The following is an 18,373-nucleotide window of genomic DNA, read 5'->3' as shown; positions in this document are numbered from 1 at the left end:
TTGAATGTTGATACTCTAGCTGCAGCACTTGCCGTAAAATTCAATATGAAGGATATTTCTTGTTCAGATATTTCCAATATATTGTTAGAAGATGATACATTGACAAAAAATATTAATTCAATGGAAAAGTACTCATTTAAATAATAATTAACAGGCATGTAAGCATAATTACAATATAAAATGTTGCAACTGTTTTTATTATGCATATATCATATTTTAGTGTATTATTGTTGCAATGAATAAAATATTTCTTTTATTTACGATATATTTTTTCCAATTTATTTGTCCTCCTTTTCATTGTAAAAATGTTGGTCACCTTATTTTTACTCACAATAGTCACCTCTTTTCTTTCCTTTCCTTTAGGGAAGAAAAGGGAAAGGTTCCCTTTTTGTCTGGGCCTCAGGGAACGGTGGCCGCCAAGGAGATAATTGTGACTGTGATGGTTACACAGACAGCATCTACACAATCTCCATCAGCAGTGCTTCACAACAAGGCCATTCTCCTTGGTATGCAGAGAAGTGCTCCTCAACACTGGCCACAGCATACAGCAGTGGGGACTATTCTGACCAGAAAATTGTAGGTTGTTTTTACCAGATTTAACCAACATTGCAGAGGGGGGGGGGAGGCAGCCACAAAGCAATTTGTAGAGCAGGGATGGTAAAATCATGGAAACTAGTCTTAATGCTCTAGCAATCATAATTCAGGTATAGTGGGCATTTTTATTCAGGATTAAACTTTATTTTTTAAGGCTGAAAAAATGTGGCTGATGACTGGTGATATTGGGAGGTATTTTGGGAGGAGAGCTGCAGGAATTTTAAAAGTTAAATTGAGTGTGTAAAGATTAGTAAGAAAAAGCCATCAAAAGCACACCATAAACATATTGCTGAAATAATACATAATCACCTTTTGTTCAAATGGGACTCCCTATTTCTTGCCTCCAAAAATAAGGCAACTTCCATATAAAGGCAAAGTTAATATGCAAAGGACTGTCTCTCTCTGGAGAAATCTTGGGTTGAAATCACTTTCAGTGCCAAGAATGAAAATTGGGAAGTTTGGGAGGGCCAGGTACCTTTGGGAAATGCAAAACAATTGCCTGGATTCATGAAAGGGCAGGGGAGATAATGATATGGGAAGTAACCATACTATTGATTTCTTGGTTGTCTCCCATCCATCTGATCTCTTAGGTTGTCACTGAATCAAGATATGTGGAAAATGAAAGTGAATATAACCTCTTCCCAATAAATTCCAGTGTTTTATTGAGAAAGAGAGAAGAAAGGATAAAAATAACCAGTAAAATTGATCAAAAATTCCAAAATGTTTCATCTAAGGTCTATAGATCCTACTACTATACATTCACATATACACATTATAATATTGTACTTCCAAAATATTGGAATTTTGCAGGCAGTAATGTGAGGCACTTTTTCCAAGCAGGCACTTCATTTTATAATAAACCATCTGTTTTATTTCCCAAATTCCAAGTTCTGTGCATTGTTAGACTGAGAAGAAAGAAAAGTATCTGCTATTAACTCCTGTGTGATTTTTTAATCTGGCAATCATTTTACAGTGATCCATTGTATGATTCAACAGTAATTCTGAAACACTTATTTTTATCTTACTAGGATTTCACAACAAGATGAGTGCCTTTCATATAGCATTTTGTTCATCCAAAATGAGCTGTTTCAATTAAAAAATTGTAGGCGAAATAGACGGGGAGGGTTTTCAACATCTGGAAGATAACAACTTGTTCCAAGGCAATCATGGAGAAGTATGCTTTTGTGCATGGCTACAATTAACCTTTACATGATGTTTATATCCTTCAGATAAGTGCGGATCTACACAATGAATGCACAGCCACTCACACGGGGACCTCTGCTTCTGCTCCTTTAGCTGCAGGGATTTTTGCTCTAGCCCTAGAAGCAAAGTAAGTCTTCTTAAACTTCTTCCTACTTAGGAATGCTTGATTTAATTCACATTTCAAGCAACTGACCTGTTCCATATTGCCAGCATAAACATCTGCAGCTGAATAACAAAATATATTCAAACAGACCTTGAAATTAGAAGTAAAACTTTCTTCTTGGATATGTAGACCAGAAGGACCACAGATAAAATTGATATGAATTGTAAAGAGAATGATTTGTCTAATCCTATATTGTGATTATTGTGATTTTTCTGAATGTCCTTATGGAACTACCATATTTTTCCAACTATAAGCTGCTCCAAAGTATAAGACACACCTAGCTTTTGGGGAGGAAAACAAGGGGAGGAAATCTGCCTCTGCCTCCTAGCAATTTGCCTCCTTGCAGCCAACAGCAAATAGTACAGAAGATATACACTGTTTGTGGTGTTACATTTCAGACTATACTTGTACAGATACTGTTAAAATGGATGTGGCTTTCTAGAAGTATACATTATTCTCTGCTATTTAAAAGAAGATACAATAGCACTGGGACTCTTCAGATCAAGCATTTATTTTGAAAAGCTTCTTCGTTTTGTTAAGTTATCTAGAACAATAATAAAGCAGTCTTTAAAAAATAAGTCTAATAATTTGAACATTCTATAGGCATGTATAGTTATTGACTCCTCCTTGCAGCAAACAGCAAACAGTCTATTTCAGTTTAGCCTGATTAGAAGAAGAAAAAATCTGTCTCTGCCTCCCAGCAATTTTCCTCTTTGCAGCAAACAGCAAGTTTCAGTTTCAGCACGGTCTCCCAATGATCAGCTGTTTCAGGCTGCAGGGATTGCCATAGCCTATTGCCACCTTTGCAAGCCCCATTTTCTCCATTTGCTGCAAGGAGGTAAATTGCTGAGAGGCAGAGGCCAAAGGGTGGGGGCCGGTGGGTGGGTGGGGTTACATTCGGTGTATAAGATGCACCCAAATTTTGACTGTCTTTTAGGGGGGGAAAGGTGCGTCTTATACTCCAAAAATATGGTGCTGCAGTTTCATTCTTTGAAACTTTTCAAAAATTCCCTTCAAAGATGGCTTGAAGACAAGAATCAGAAAAAACACTAAAAAATAGATAATAGAGAACAAATATAACAATGATAAATACAATAAAACCAATGAATGAGAATATTTGTAACTCGGGCTTGAAGTTAGGTGTCCTTACTATTCTCTGAGCTTGTTTGTTTTCTTGCAGAAGTTTCATTACCCAAGTTGGTAACATCAGCAGCGCCGATTGTCTCATAGCTGATAATCAGAGCTACCGGTTCAGCTGAACTGGTAGCATTTTTTTACTACCGGTTCAGACGAACCGGTCCGAACCAGTAGCATTTCATCAGTTGTTATCTACTATAGATAATGAAATGCCGGCATGAAAACAACCAAGCTCAGACATCACCAAGGTCCACTCAAATAGAATAGAATAATAAATATTGTATAATAAGGTAACCCGATTAGTTGATCTATTTTCCCAGCAAAGAACAGAGTTCCTTTATCTCTAAGTAGTTTTCTGCATTTTAGTATGAATCTTTCATGACATTAAAACAAAATACTGTTGGAAATTCAGTAGAGATGCTGATTCCGGGGGCTTCTTAACTGAGCACTTATGCTCTAACTGACTCGCTGATGTGTTTGAAAAGTACTCTGTGCCTATTAAAATGCTGGATTATGGGCCAAGACTCCAATCCCTTAAAATCAAAATTGACTAGAATTTTGTTTGTAACAGTCCTAATCTAACCTGGAGGGATGTGCAACATGTGGTAGTCTGGACATCTGAATTCGATCCACTGGCCAACAATCCAGGATGGAAGAAGAACGGAGCTGGGCTGATGGTGAACAGCCGATTTGGATTTGGATTACTCAATGCTAAAGCACTGGTAGATTTGGCTGATCCCAAAAGCTGGAAAGGAGTGCCAGAGAAGAAAGAATGCATAGTTAAGGACAATGACTTTCAGCCGAGGTAAGAGCTGACACTTTGATATTTTTGGCTTAGTTTTTAGATGAATTCTGATCCAGAAACATATAGAGCCTTCTCTGTAACCTTCCCATATAACATTTTTTTCAACTGTCCCCAGTCGACTGCTTCCATCTGGCAGTGCTTCTACGATATAGTTGTGCAGTAAAAAGCCTTATAGATCTTTATTAAACCATCCTGATACAGCAACAGTTGCATGGAAAAAGCAAGATGAGTGGGAAAGGGAATGAATGGGGATAATGGCATACATTTTGTATACAAAAGGATCCAGATCAGTGGTGGGATTCAACATTTTTACTACTGATTCTGTGGGTGTGGCTTGGTAGGCATGGCATGGCGTGGCTTGGTGGGCATGGCAGGGGAAGGATACTGTAAAATCTCCATTTCCCCTCCATCAGCTGGGACTCGGGAGGCAGAGAATAGATGGGAGAGGGGCCAGTCAGAGGTGGTATTTACCGGTTCTCCAAACTACTCAAAATTTCCACTACCCTTCTCTAGAACTGATCAGAACCTGCTGAATACCACCTCTGAACCAGATTCAATCTACTGAAACAACAAGTAGCATATAAAATATGACAGCCCAATTAGCCTCTATATTTGTTTTGAGCAATGTTTCCCTGCAACAGTAAATTATCTTGGTATTTTTCCTCAATAAACCTGAATCCAGAGCTATATGGGAATTTAAAATTGCTTTGAAGGACTTATATCTTAGTAAAAGCAATTTTGTAAAAAGAATTTAAAAGCAAAACTTTGTACAAAACCAAAATTTTACTGTTTTTTATGCTTTAATGTGTCATTGTGTATCACCCAGAGTCCCTCTGTGAGGGAGATAGACAGTTCTTATATTTGAAGAAATAAGTCAATAAATTACCTTTGCGGATTTTTAAAACTGCATCAGAACTTCATGAAGTAAATTAAGTTTCTAATCGTGTTGCCAGGTTATTAAAATCTAGTGGTGAAGTTACCATTGAAATTCCTACCACAGCTTGTGAAGGCCAAGAAAATGCCATTAAATCCTTGGAACATGTACAGTTTGAAGCAACAATTGAATATTCCCGCAGGGGTGACCTTCATGTGACCCTGACTTCCCCATCAGGTAAGATCATAAGATTGTCTCTTTCTATGCTAGGTAGTAATTGTGGCATAATTTTTTAAAATATTTCAACAGATACAAAAATAAAGAATACATTGAGAAATGGAATGCTTGCCAATAAATTGGAATGCAAATAAAGAAAAAAATATCCTGAAAATTTTTATATATACATGTATGCATGCATACACACACACACACACTCATGAGAACATTTTGGATAGCATGAATCAGTCAAGTAGCAACTGATGCTATCTAAACCATGCACTTCATTTGCATTATCTAGCCAAATCATGCATCTTTGCTGTTTTAAAGTTAAAGCAACCCCGCAGTGTTTCAGAAGAGAGCTTCAGCTAATTCTACAGGTTCTCTTAAGTTTCCGATTACCCATTCAGCATTAATGAATCTACTTCACCCAGCCTAATGCGCTCCTTAAATCAGACAGGAGGCTGATAGTTCTCATACGTTATAGTTCATTATAACTGATTTTTTTTATTCTGGAGGTAATGTACTACAGTGAAGATTATTGGCTATTGATATCCTCCTTCCCTGGGATTTGTTTCATCTTTTTATAAGCCTAATCAGATGGTCTTATTTTATTGGGCGACAGCAAATTCCATAATTTAACTTATTTTTATTGATCCTATTAAATTGGTCTCCATGCAGTTTGATTCAGTACACTCCTAAAATACCAATGCCAATAATGTTAGTGTAAAGTTGTTCTAACAAACCTATGCATCTCTCTTATGGAAGGCACTCTGAACGCAGACTTACATAGCCAGCCATTGTTGTTTAGTTTATTAGAATAAAAATGAAATTAAGCATTCTTAATTTCATACTTTGCAAACTATATATTATGACATTTTTGCTTTGTTCTCTGTTAAAGTTAGAATGGCGTATGATAAACAGAGCAATTTTTCTCCTCTGCTCAAACTTCACAGCTTTCTGAAATTCTATTTGTGTCAGAAGAAAAAGAGGATTAATTTTTGGTGAAGTCATCTTTCTTCTGTATTCATTTAGGTTAACATCTTCCGTTTGTTCTTACAGTTTTGAACAGAAGTGCTTTGAAGAAAATAGGTTGCTAGTTGCAGACAAGTTGAGGAAGCAAAATTAGGAAGGCTGATAATTAGAGAGGAATGAATATTTTGCACGCAAAAAGAAGTTTCTGTTTGTGGTGTCTCCAAGTAGGAGAAAGGTGGTAGTGCCTCCTGCCTGAAAATTTTGGCAGTTTAGTATATTCCCTGACATTTATCTTTTCTAAATATGAAACAAATATTTTACCCTATAGCACTACTTATTTCCCAGACACATATTCTGAATAACTTCTTAAAAGTTGTTTCAAATGTTAAGATCCAACATTCACATATATTGTGCTCCTGGCAATCTCTTCTTATTTCCCTCTGTCTGGGCCAGTGGTGGGTTGCTACTGGTTTGGACTGGTTCAGCCGAACCGGTAGAAGTTTGGCGGCCTGGGTCACTGGAACCGGCCTGCCCAGGCCTGCCATGCCCCCTAACTGGTTCTCCGGGCAGTGCCTATGGCGCTGCCATCTTGCTTTTCAGTTCTGCGCATACGTAGAAAAATTTAATTGTGCTGTGCATGTATGCATGCGCAGCTTGCCCACAAGCGGACCAGCAGTAGTGCCTACTGGAACCCACCCCTGGTCTGGGCATACAGTGAACATCTTGGCAGCTTGATATGTCATATCCCACACCTACAAATACTAGCTCATTTTATATGTTTTATGAACTTCAATCCATATGTTGAAAGAAGCAATGAGATATGTTATCAAGCCAACTTCTCTGCTTTTTCAAAATATATTTATTAAGCAGAGATATCTGAAGAAGAAGCCTTATCTTAATCCTCTATGTTCATAGACTTTCAGAGATATAATATATATTTTATAATACAACTTCCATGGAAACCTACATGCATAAAATCCTATACACAGTAGCCTCACTACTCAAGTTTTGATACTCCTATTAATTTGAAACTGATCCCACCCATAATTTCTTTAATATAAAGGGATATAAATGTCCTTATTATTAAGTACACAAGATTATCTATCTGGGATCTATCTATGGCCCTTTTCAGCCCCTGTTCAACCCCATGCTGTTGTGTGCTTATGTTTTTAGTACTTTTTCTGCAGCTGAGTTGATTGGCTTCTGGCTCATCTCAAGCTCAAGAATCAATATTTGCCACCTTTTTCTCAGGCTTCCTAAACTGAACAGAGAGATAGCTGTTGTTGGACAGCATTGTATTATTGGTCAGCTGGAAATATTTCTGTCTAGTTCATGGTGAATGCTGAGCATTATGAAGATGGCAGCAGTGAGGACACAAAGATGATTCTGAGGGAAGAGAGGATGAAATTCTGGTTGTGTATCTTTTGCCTGAAGTTGAATTTTATATTATCCCATACTGGAATGTCACTTTTTCCTTTTATACAGGGACAAAAACAGTTTTACTGGCTGAACGACAAAGAGATAAATCACCCTATGGTTTTAAGGACTGGGATTTTATGTCAGTTCACACCTGGGGTGAGGATCCAACAGGAACATGGATTTTAAAAATAATTGATACAGTGAGTATGAAAAATTGTATGTATGGATGCAAACTTAAGTAAGATATAGCAAAACAATACTACTAACCAGGATTTAACTAACTCAACTAAATATAGTTAAGAAATAGGTTAATGAAACTATTTTTTCTGCAGCTTCAGTGGATAGGTGCACCTGTGTGCAACTACTGAAAGTTAAATGTATCATGTTCCTATTTTTGTATTTTTTTCTCAGATAATATTGGTGCTTCTGTTGGAAAACCATCCTCCCTTTTATTTTGAAATATGGTCTTTTATTTCAAGGTGAAAAGTTTCTACTGACTTCAGAATGGAACTATTTCTCCTACTCCCTTGCCATTAAAGACTAGTTTCCCACAAAAAGAGGAAAAAACAACCTATAGAACTGTGGATGAAAGAGGCATAAAATAAGATGAAATGGGCATAAAATAATGAATAAAGGATCATATGTTTTACAACTATAGACACTGAAATTATGTGACAGCTCCCTCTTCTGATTAAACATAATTCTTTTTTACCTTTTCCTTGATATGGTAGGGACTATCCCAGCTATTTTAATACTGCCTGAGATCTTCAAGAGGGCAGAACTGCAGTTGTGGATTAGTATTCTATTAGTTAGAATAAGGCAAACTGTAACTATATTTTTCAGCAATTATCTGGTATTTATATTAGGGGGAAAGTGAGTTTCTTTGAATGGTAATCTATACTGAAAAGATCAGTTTTTGTCAACTAGCAAATATATTTCCTGTAGCTAATGATTTTAGATAAGTTTAAATATTTTGTTGAGAAATTAAACACAAAGTCAAAATGTTTTCCTTATGAGGTTAGCTTTATTATTTTATTGAACATGTGTTTAATTTGGTTTGATAGGTTAGAAACTGATTATTTTAAAAGAGTCCCAATGAATGTATTGATAACAAAAACTCAACAATGAAAAATATCTAATTAGTTGATCACTGGTATGAGAGCATTTGTATTAGTGATTATCTAGAATAATGGAATAAATAAATTATCATTAGGGAAAAATATTTATTCACTTATTTAAAAACAGAATACCTGATGACTTAAAAGGCAAAAAAAGATAGCATTTCAATGCAAACTGGCAAATAGAGAAAGCGACATTTGTGAATGCATAGCATCTTGCTGCTCTAAAAAGCAATTCCTGCTCTAATGAGCCTTAACTAATCACTTCCAACCAATAGAATTTTTACTAAGACTCACTGCTTATAATGAATAGAATTTATCCTTAAATTTTTAGCACAGCTTTTAGGTGAACAGGTACTTTTGAAGCCTATTTAAGACATACAATGGCTATGATTTTTATTTTTATTTTAAATCACATTTGTCTCCTGAAATGCCAAGTGGGCAAATTGTGAACTTCAGATGGAGAGTTGCATAACAATTAAAATACTTTAGGAATGTGAATGGCTCATCACCTATAACTCAATTTAGATGGAAATGAATAGAGATGTTTCCAAGATAGCAATGAGATGATTTATTCATTTCATTTTGCTCCATATTTTTTTAAAACCTAACCTGTGGTTAGCTCATTTGTGCATAAATATTTGTATGGTTCTCAAAATGTACTTTATATCCAATCTTTAATATGTTCTTTGAAAATAATCTATTTTGTACATACTTTACCGTAGAATATGTAGTAGGTGTTTTTTCAATATATGCATTTTTGAGCTGTAAGCTATATTGTACATTAGGTAATATAGCATGTTTGGAGACATTATTGTGTTCTGATTTACATATATATTCAGAAAGTGAATGTGATAGTACAAAATGAATAAGTTTCCCAGTCATCCTTTATTACAAATGGTTGTTACTCTTTTAAATAAAATATTTATGTTTGATCTCTGTACATTCAGTAGAAGTAACTATATATGTAGCTATTTTAAGAAACATTTACATATTCTATTAATTTTGGAGAGAGGAATGTAAAGGAGCAGTCAATATGAGTATATAGACATCATCCAATTTAAATAGTTTAAAATTAAATATGCATCTGTAATACTCTTGTATTTTTATCTCTTAAACTTATGGACTACAAAAAGATTGACAATTACATTTCTCCTCAGTCTACAAGAATGCAAAATGAAGGCAGGATTGTGAATTGGAAATTGATTCTGCATGGCACTTCTACACGACCTGAACATATGAAGCAACCTCGCATCTATACATCATACAACACTGTCCAAAATGACAGAAGAGGGGTAGAAAAGATGATAGATTCTTTGGAGGTAACCATCATTTTCTTATCTATAATTTTTTTATAAGATGTGAAATAAGTGAGAATATTTTTTTCTTCTAAATTAATACAAACTAGCCTTTCACGAATTTGTCTTTAAAATCCATTTAAATCAACATTGCTTTTCCTTCCTAGAAGTTTGATATTTTCCAACATTAGATGAGATCATGACTACTTGATTAGATGGATTTTAAAAACAAATTCATGAAAGACTACCATAAAAACAATAGCTAGGCATCATAGTACAAGAAATTCCTTGTGTGGTGTCAATATACTGTGCATAAGCACTAGTTGGAAAAAAATGGAGAAGCAACACTGGAAAATTTGTTATTACTTCAGTCCCCTGCCTATTACCTGTTTGTCTGGTCACTAGTTAGTAATGCATGTTCTGCATTATATTAATGCAGTGCTTCTCAATTATTTTCTGTCATGCCCCCCCTAGGAAGAAGAAAACATTTCGCGCCCCCCCCCCGCGCGACTGTAAATAGTATAATTTGTCTATAAAATTGTTATAAGTACACCTCTGCATAACATAGCACACCGGTCTTTCCTCGTCTCCCACCGTAGTCACATGCTTTCTTTCCTCTTTCCCTCTTACTTGTCTATCCTTCCTTCCACCCTCCCTTCCTCCTTCCCTTCCTTCCTGCCTCCCTTCCAGTTCCCTCCTTCCTCTTTCCCCCTGCCTGCCTGCCTTCTTTCCTCTTTCCCTATCCTCCTATCCTTCCTTTCTCCCTCCCTCCTTCCCTGCCTCCCTTCCAGTTCCATTCTTCCCTCCTTCCTTCTGCCTCCTTCCTGCCTGCTTGCCTTCTTTCCTCTTTCCCTCTTGCTTGTCTATCCTTCCTTCCACCCTCCCTTCCTCCTTCCCTTCCTTCCTGCCTCCCTTCCAGTTCCCTCCTTCCTCTTTCCCCCTGCCTGCCTGCCTTCTTTCCTCTTTCCCTATCCTCCTATCCTTCCTTTCTCCCTCCCTCCTTCCCTGCCTCCCTTCCAGTTCCATTCTTCCCTCCTTCCTTCTGCCTCTTTCCTGCCTGCTTGCCTTCTTTCCTCTTTCCCTCTTGCTTGTCTATCCTTCCTTCCACCCTCCCTTCCTCCTTCCCTTCCTTCCTGCCTCCCTTCCAGTTCCCTCCTTCCTCTTTCCCCCTGCCTGCCTGCCTTCTTTCCTCTTTCCCTATCCTCCTATCCTTCCTTTCTCCCTCCCTCCTTCCCTGCCTCCCTTCCAGTTCCATTCTTCCCTCCTTCCTTCTGCCTCCTTCCTGCCTGCTTGCCTTCTTTCCTCTTTCCCTCTTGCTTGTCTATCCTTCCTTCCACCCTCCCTTCCTCCTTCCCTTCCTTCCTGCCTCCCTTCCAGTTCCCTCCTTCCTCTTTCCCCCTGCCTGCCTGCCTTCTTTCCTCTTTCCCTATCCTCCTATCCTTCCTTTCTCCCTCCCTCCTTCCCTGCCTCCCTTCCAGTTCCATTCTTCCCTCCTTCCTTCTGCCTCCTTCCTGCCTGCTTGCCTTCTTTCCTCTTTCCCTCTTGCTTGTCTATCCTTACTCCCTCCTCCCTTTCTTCCCTCCCTCCCTGCCAGCAGCTCCTCCAGCATCCCAGCTGGAAGCAGCAGCACAACAGTCGCCGTTACCAGGGGCGAAGGGGTGGCGGTGGCAAGATCGGGCGACCGCCGCCCCTTTGTCCCTTCCCCAACAGCGACTGTTGCACTTCCGCTCCCAGACGGAATGTTGGCGGTGGAGCTGCTGGCGGGGAGGCGAGCTACCTGCATAAAGACGCCGCCGAGGGCATGGCAGAATATATCCCGGCTTGAAGTGGCAGCGCTGGGGACTGCTCAGAGACTCATCAGAGCCGCGGGCTGGAGCTGTGCAAAAAGTCTGCTTGGGCTGAGGGGGGGGGAGGGAGGGAAGCCTGGGACAGCCATGCTTCCCTCCCTCCCACCCCCGCCCGAGCAGGCTTCTTGCACAGCTCCAGCCCGCGGCTCTGATGAGTCTCTGAGCAGTCCCCAGCGCTGCCACTTCAAGCCAGGATATATTATGCCTCGCCCACACCGCCGCTGTTGCACCCAGATGGAAAGGGAGCCTTCGCGCCCCCCTTTACGGAGCCTCGCACCCCCCCAGGGGGGCGCCCCCCACTATTTGAGAACCGCTGTATTAATGCGTGTTTATGTATTAATTCTACATGTTCTAATTCATGTAGAATTAATACATAAGCTTCCTAAGTATGCTAATTCCCCAAGCCATTGCAAAATATCTCCACAGGTCTCTAGAGCATTTTAAGTGAGCTGAGCCTCAAACATTAATAACTAACTACACATGTCTAGCATCACAGAAATAGAATTCTGTATTTTGTTCTCAGGACATCCAGCTCTAAACAACATTTGCAGAACAATTATGATCTACTTTTGACAATAATCAATGGCTCTTGATGTTTGGTACCCTCATATCTATCTTTCAGGACCATACCACCCAAGAAAACCTGAGTGACAAATACAAAGTGAGAGGAAGCAAACAGCAGAACCAAGATGTGGTTCCCTCTGATGCAATGCTCCGTCTACTCCAAAATGCATTCCGTAGTCAGCTGGTTGGGAATCATTTACCAAAGAAGATGCTAAATGAAAACACAGATATTCCATATGAACATTTCTATCAAGCTCTCGAGAAACTAAACCAAGGCCCCCAGCTGAGAGACTCAGAGGAGTCTTTATATAGTGACTATGTTGACCTTTTTTACAATTCAAAATCATATAAACACAGGGATGACAGACTACTTCAAGCTTTGATTGATATTCTAAATGAGGAAAATTAAAAAAAAAGTCCTTGGCAGAAACACTAGGTTGGAAGTATTCACATTTGCAATGCACTCCTAATTTCAAACTTGCCTCCTTCAGGAATGAGTAAAACCAATATCTCTAGGAAATAGCATAAATTCAGTTGTGTTTATTATTCCTCTGTACAAACTGCAAATATTTTAGATTTTATTTCCACTTTTATTTATCTCAAAATGTAAAGTTGTTTGGAGATACTAGGAGACTTGTCTGTCTTTCTATTAGGGTTCCTGGGCATAAAAAAGCATAGTGCTAGAAGGCCACATCCATGCTTTAGGTCTATAGTACATTTAAAAGGTAGCTCAGATGAGATTGAAAGGGGCCCAAGCTAAATGTGCAATTAATAGTATTTCAGGGGGAAGGCAAAATATGTCTTCCCACTGATTTAGTGAGCACTATCCTGTTCATGCTTGCTACCAAAAAAATCCCATTGATTTCAGTGGGTCTTACTCTCAGATAAAATATGCATAGGATTATAACTCTATGGAATTCATGGGGAAGACTTGCAGAAGAAACAAGGCAGTATCCTCATAATACCCTGCCAATTTCTTTCAACCCAAATATTGAAATGTATTTACTTTAGATCCAGTTTTTAGTTCCTTTTCCCTCATAGCTTCCTTTTAAAAAAATACCTGCTGCCCCCTTTGTTTGGTAAATCTCAACAAACGTGGCACCTCTTCATTCTCTTCTTTTCATCAGGAGAACTTATTACATTAGACAAGCCAGGCACAGATTTTGGAAAAATCAAAGTTTCTTTATTTCACAGGAACGTCTTGTTTATCTCACAAGAAGAGTTGCTAGCAAAAGCAGTCTGTGGTAACTGGAGTTGAGTCCTAATGGGAAAGCATTAGATTTTCTCCTTCAATTGTATGAATATCAGCCTTTGTTGAGCTCTCAGGTTCATACAGTTCAAGAGAGAATTCTCAGAAGAGAGAAAGGTTTTTTTTTTAAAAAAGAAAGAACATTCTAAATATAAATGTCAAAAACACTGACTAGCATTATAATTGGTATTCTATTTTTTCACCCATTGATGTCACTTTTCCCACTATCCAGTTGAGAGACTGATGTCTGTTCAAAACAGATATGATAAGTCAATAATTAAAGACCAGAGAGACTTTTTAAAATAATAAAATGTTCCTTTTTTTAAAAAAAATGGTTTGGCTGTTACATTAGACGTGGCAGCATTTATAGAGAATAAGGATTAGAGCAAAGCCTGTCAGAGACTGAAATAGATAAAAATATAGAAAAGAAATCATGAAGAAAAAATAGGCATAAAAAGACTACAAGATAGAGAAAGAAAGAAAAAAGAAGGGGTGGAAAGCAAATTATGGGCTGAAAGCTGTGCCTGAAAAATTACTTTCTCATTTAACTAAAGGTATGAGAAAAATCATCAGTAAGATTCAAAACAACATATAAATCATACCTTTTTCCCAAAGTGCATGTTTTAGTACATGTAGTCAGTTACTAAAATCAAAACAATCATATTACCAAATGCTCTGGTTTTGTCTCAGGCCACCAACATTAGACTAGGAACACAGGTTGCCACCATGCCTTAGATTAATCAAGCCCTCTTGAATTTTAGCAAGTTGGTCTTATTGGTTCTGGATGCTCCAAAAATGGGCTGGAGGATTCATGCAGTCCATAGTTTGCCAACATATGGCTTAAGATTTTAGAGCAAAAGATCATCTCATTTGGGAAAGGCTTATTTTCCATTTATTTTACTAGTCATTAGCTTTCAAGTTTGGTTTGGTTTGGTTTATTTGGATTTATATGCCAAATAAATATGCCAAATTTATATGCCAAGTACAAAAATGGAGCAATGGGGACATCATTTCTAAATCACTTGCATGGAAAGACATCAGTTTCCATTCTGATCATGGTCTAAAGGGTCCAGCATGATCAGCATGGAAAGGACAGCAGCCAAGAGCAGGTGAAATCAGACACACTTCTTACCTGCTGCTAACGATTTCTTGCAGGGAAGGCAATCTTGGTGGTTTTTTTTTTTTTTTAACATTTTGATATTTTGGGAAGAGGTTCTTATGAATTTTATAAATTCTATTAAAGGAACAGAATTATAATAAGAATTTTAGTTATCCCTTTCCCCCTTAATGTGGACATAGTATTGTTTTTACGCTGAATAAATTTCATTAGTATTTTTCACCAATATTATGTATTTACAATAAGAGTAGCAGAAAGTTCAGAGAGAGAATCATCTAAATAGAAAGCAGGAATAGAATTCAAGATGTGCTCATACAAGGCTAGCAGAAGGAAGATGTGCTTTTATTCTCCACAATTACAAAGGGTAGGACAAGAAGCAATGGATGGAAGTTTTATAGAGAAAGATATTTAAACTTAACATTAGGAGGAATATCCTGATTGTGAGAATAGTTAAGTTGCCTCTGATCCTCGAAGTCTTCAAACAAGGTCAAACAATCATTTTATTTATTTTTATTTAGTTTGTCAAACATGTACGAGATAACAGTTATAAGTATAAACATGGACATGAACACAGGAAATGGGGACAACAGGACAGGGACAGTAGGCATGCTGGTGTGCTTATGCCTGGTGCATTATGCTTATGCATTTGTCTGGCGTAATATAAGATTTCCTTCCGTAAGCAGAGGTTGGATTAGAAGACTTGCAAGGTACATTTCAGCCTATGATTTCATGAGAAACACATAACAAATTATAGGGCAGTGATGCCGAACATATGGCACGCGTGCCACAGGTGGCACGCGGAGCCATTTGTCAGGGCACACAAGGCGCTGCCCTGTCAGCTGGCCAGCCCGCATGTGCGGGCTGGCCAGCTGAGTTCACCCTTTTTTCAAGCCATTTTTCGCCCTCCCCAGACTCCAGAGCCTTTATAGGAGCCTGGGGAGGGCGAAAAGAGCCTTTCCCGCCCCCCCTCCCTAGACACCCTTCGGAGGCTTCATGAGCTTCCCTGAAGCCTCTGGAGTGCAAAAATCCGGCCCTACGGGCAAACTGGAAATTCAGGAACAGACTTCCGGTTTGCTCGGAAGTTCGTTTTGACTGCTCTGGAGGCTTCAGGGAAGCGTCCTGAAGGTCCCTCAAGCCTTCGGAGCGCTCAAAACGACCCTCCAAGCAAACCAGAAGTCAAGCCTCTGGAGGGCTTCCGGGAGGCGGAGGAGGCTGTTTTTGCCCTCCCCAGGCTCCTATAAAGCCCCTGGAGCCTGGGGAGGGCAAAAAAAGCATTAAAAAAATGGGGGGTCACGCCTGTAGTGCGCACATGCGCACTGGGGGGTAGCGCATTGCATTATGGGTGGGGCACGCCCACACACTAACCCCCTGCGCTCCCCCCACTTATGGCACACGAGCCAAAAAAGGTTCACCATTGCTTTTATAGGATATTTCCTTTATTAAATAGTCAAAAAAGATAGATATAATGCACATATCGCTTTGGCTGGAGTCATACTGTACATGTCTTTTTTCTTTTGGTTTTATGCTATGTGGTTCTATGTGTTAAAATACTTCATAGCTTAATCCAATGTGTGGACCTAGTCAGGATTTGAATTCTCATTTCTAACTTAAAGGGTGAATTTTACAAATTTCTGTCCAGAGGGAACAGCCGTAGCATTATTATAGTGTAAATTGCCATTCAATAAGAGCAGTAGTTAGTGTAGTATATTGTTGTCCTGCTCCTTTATAGACACGAATTATACTTCATTCTTTGTTTACAGTCAGTATCCATATTGTAGCCAAAATTAAATTAAATCTAAATTAATCTTGTGCAAATTCTAATAATGTGAATGTTTCCAACCTATACTGAATCCTAAGAATGCTAAGTTATTTTGGTTAAGTCTTTTCTTGGTGCCAGTATGTGTTTGTGAAAATGTAAAATGAAAGACAAAAATGTTTTATGTCAAAGAAAATGAACATTATATTTTCTTTACAGGTATTTATAAAGTATTAAAGCTTTTATCAGATATAATTTAAGAGAATAAATTATGAGAAACTTTAAAAATAAATAACATTTTTTTTTATTTAAGCAAAATTGTTTTGTCCAATAAAGATTTTGGGATGGCATGTTGTAATTACAACAGCCGCATGTTTGTGATGTAATGTTAAAATTTACATTTGTCTAATCGTACGTTATACATAATACAACATAATGTGTTAGCAGAGCCCAGACTGTGTGGTCTTACCATTTGTAAAGCAACACAACACCAAAGCAACTCCCAAGACAAATTAGATGAGAGATATTAGGTGCATTAGTCTAATTGCTGAACAAAGACATGGAGAGCTAAATGGAATGGAGAAACTATTATAATAGAGACAGCATTTATAGCAACTTTGGTGGTTGTTCTCAGTACATGAATGTGCAATTAATAAGATAAGTCACCTTGCTCTACTATAATGCAAGAAATCAATAGTTGGTATATTTATATATGGGTGTGAGATTTGTTAATGCATTGCTTAGAGTCAACCTTTCCCAACTGGACTCTCCTGAAAGGTGTTCATAATAAATGTCCAGAATTCCTTAAGAAACATGAAGGGTAGTGTCTTCCTGCTACATATTTAGATTAATCTACCTTCATCATAGTGAAGAAATTGTCCATATTCAGGCACCAATACTTACCAGCCAAAGAAGACTTATGAAAATACAATAATCTTATTTTCTTCAGCATCATTTAGAATAATTGTTTTCAGGTGGGCAAACTGTGTTAATGAACAAAATCAGGAGAGTGAAAAATGGGTTTGATATTATAATGCTTAGAGGTGAGATAATTAATATTTACTTTTCTTATAAATAAATAAAAATATGCCAGCTATTGTTACAAGAATCAGCTCCCAAATTCTGTGATGTATTTGTTGAATTTCTAGGCCAGCCAGCTCCAAAGTGACTCTGAATGGCTTCAAATTTAACAGAAATAACATTATATAAAACACAAACTATGTCCAAAGGACAAGATAATCTCACAGGGGAACAGCCCAACATACCAATTTAAGGCCTGGTATAATGGGGGAGCTTTTTAAAGGTAACCTAAAGGCAAATGAGTTGAGGACCATGTTGCTGTTACAGAAATGGCCCACTTCTTCAGTCATACTAAATGGTATTGCTTAATTGACAGGATCAGAAGCAGGTCAGCAGAGTGTGAAACTAGAAACAGGTAGTACTTTAATTAGCCAAGCCCAATGCTGTTTATAGGTAATAACCATCACCTTGAATTGTACACAGATGCCAACTGGTAAGTTCATGTAGCAAGGGTATTATATCATCAGTTTAGCCTTTGCTTCTCATGCTGCTGCATTCTAGATTAGCTGTGATTTCTGAGTGGTCTACAAGGACAGCCCAGGTAAAGCATCTGTGAGCAACTGTGAAGTGATCAGAAGAGAGCAGAGTTATGGTATGGATGGCCTCTTGAATCAGGAACAAGAATGAATGGCACACCAGTTGAACCTTTGCAAAGACCTTCTTGGCCACAGCTGACACCTGCTATTCAAACAACAGAATAATAAAATAGCAGAGTTGGAAGGCCTTAGAGTTTTTCTAATCCAAACATTTGTTCAAGCAGGAAACCCTATACCATTTCAGACAAATGGCTATCCAACATCTGTTGGAGCATCCACAACTTCTGGAGGCAAGTCATTCCAATAATTAATTGTTCTAACTGTCAGGAAGTTTCTCCTTAGTTCTAGGTTGCTTCTCTCCTTGATTAGTTTCCATCCATTGCTTTTTGGGCTGCCTTCAGATGCTTTGGAGAATAGGCTAA

General features: G+C 38.2%; 1 protein-coding gene across 1 annotated transcript in view; it reads left to right on the top strand.

Annotated features, from left to right (window-relative positions):
• The window catches only part of PCSK1 (proprotein convertase subtilisin/kexin type 1), a 49,790-nt gene extending 35,408 nt beyond the window's left edge, over positions 1–14,382 (top strand). The window contains exons 8-14 of the mRNA XM_081945006.1: positions 364–576; positions 1,824–1,924; positions 3,669–3,902; positions 4,856–5,013; positions 7,453–7,586; positions 9,665–9,826; positions 12,272–14,382. Of these exons, the coding sequence (XP_081801132.1) occupies positions 364–576; positions 1,824–1,924; positions 3,669–3,902; positions 4,856–5,013; positions 7,453–7,586; positions 9,665–9,826; positions 12,272–12,622 (1,353 nt within the window). The 3' untranslated portion in view covers positions 12,623–14,382. The remainder of the gene's footprint in view (positions 1–363; positions 577–1,823; positions 1,925–3,668; positions 3,903–4,855; positions 5,014–7,452; positions 7,587–9,664; positions 9,827–12,271) is intronic.
• The last annotated feature ends 3,991 nt before the right edge of the window (positions 14,383–18,373 follow it).

Source organism: Natrix helvetica, assembly GCF_964273705.1.
Source record: "Natrix helvetica genome assembly, chromosome: 2".
NCBI lineage: Eukaryota > Metazoa > Chordata > Lepidosauria > Squamata > Natricidae > Natrix > Natrix helvetica.
Note: the sequence above shows the minus strand (reverse complement) of the source record. Positions and strands in the feature narration are given on the sequence as shown.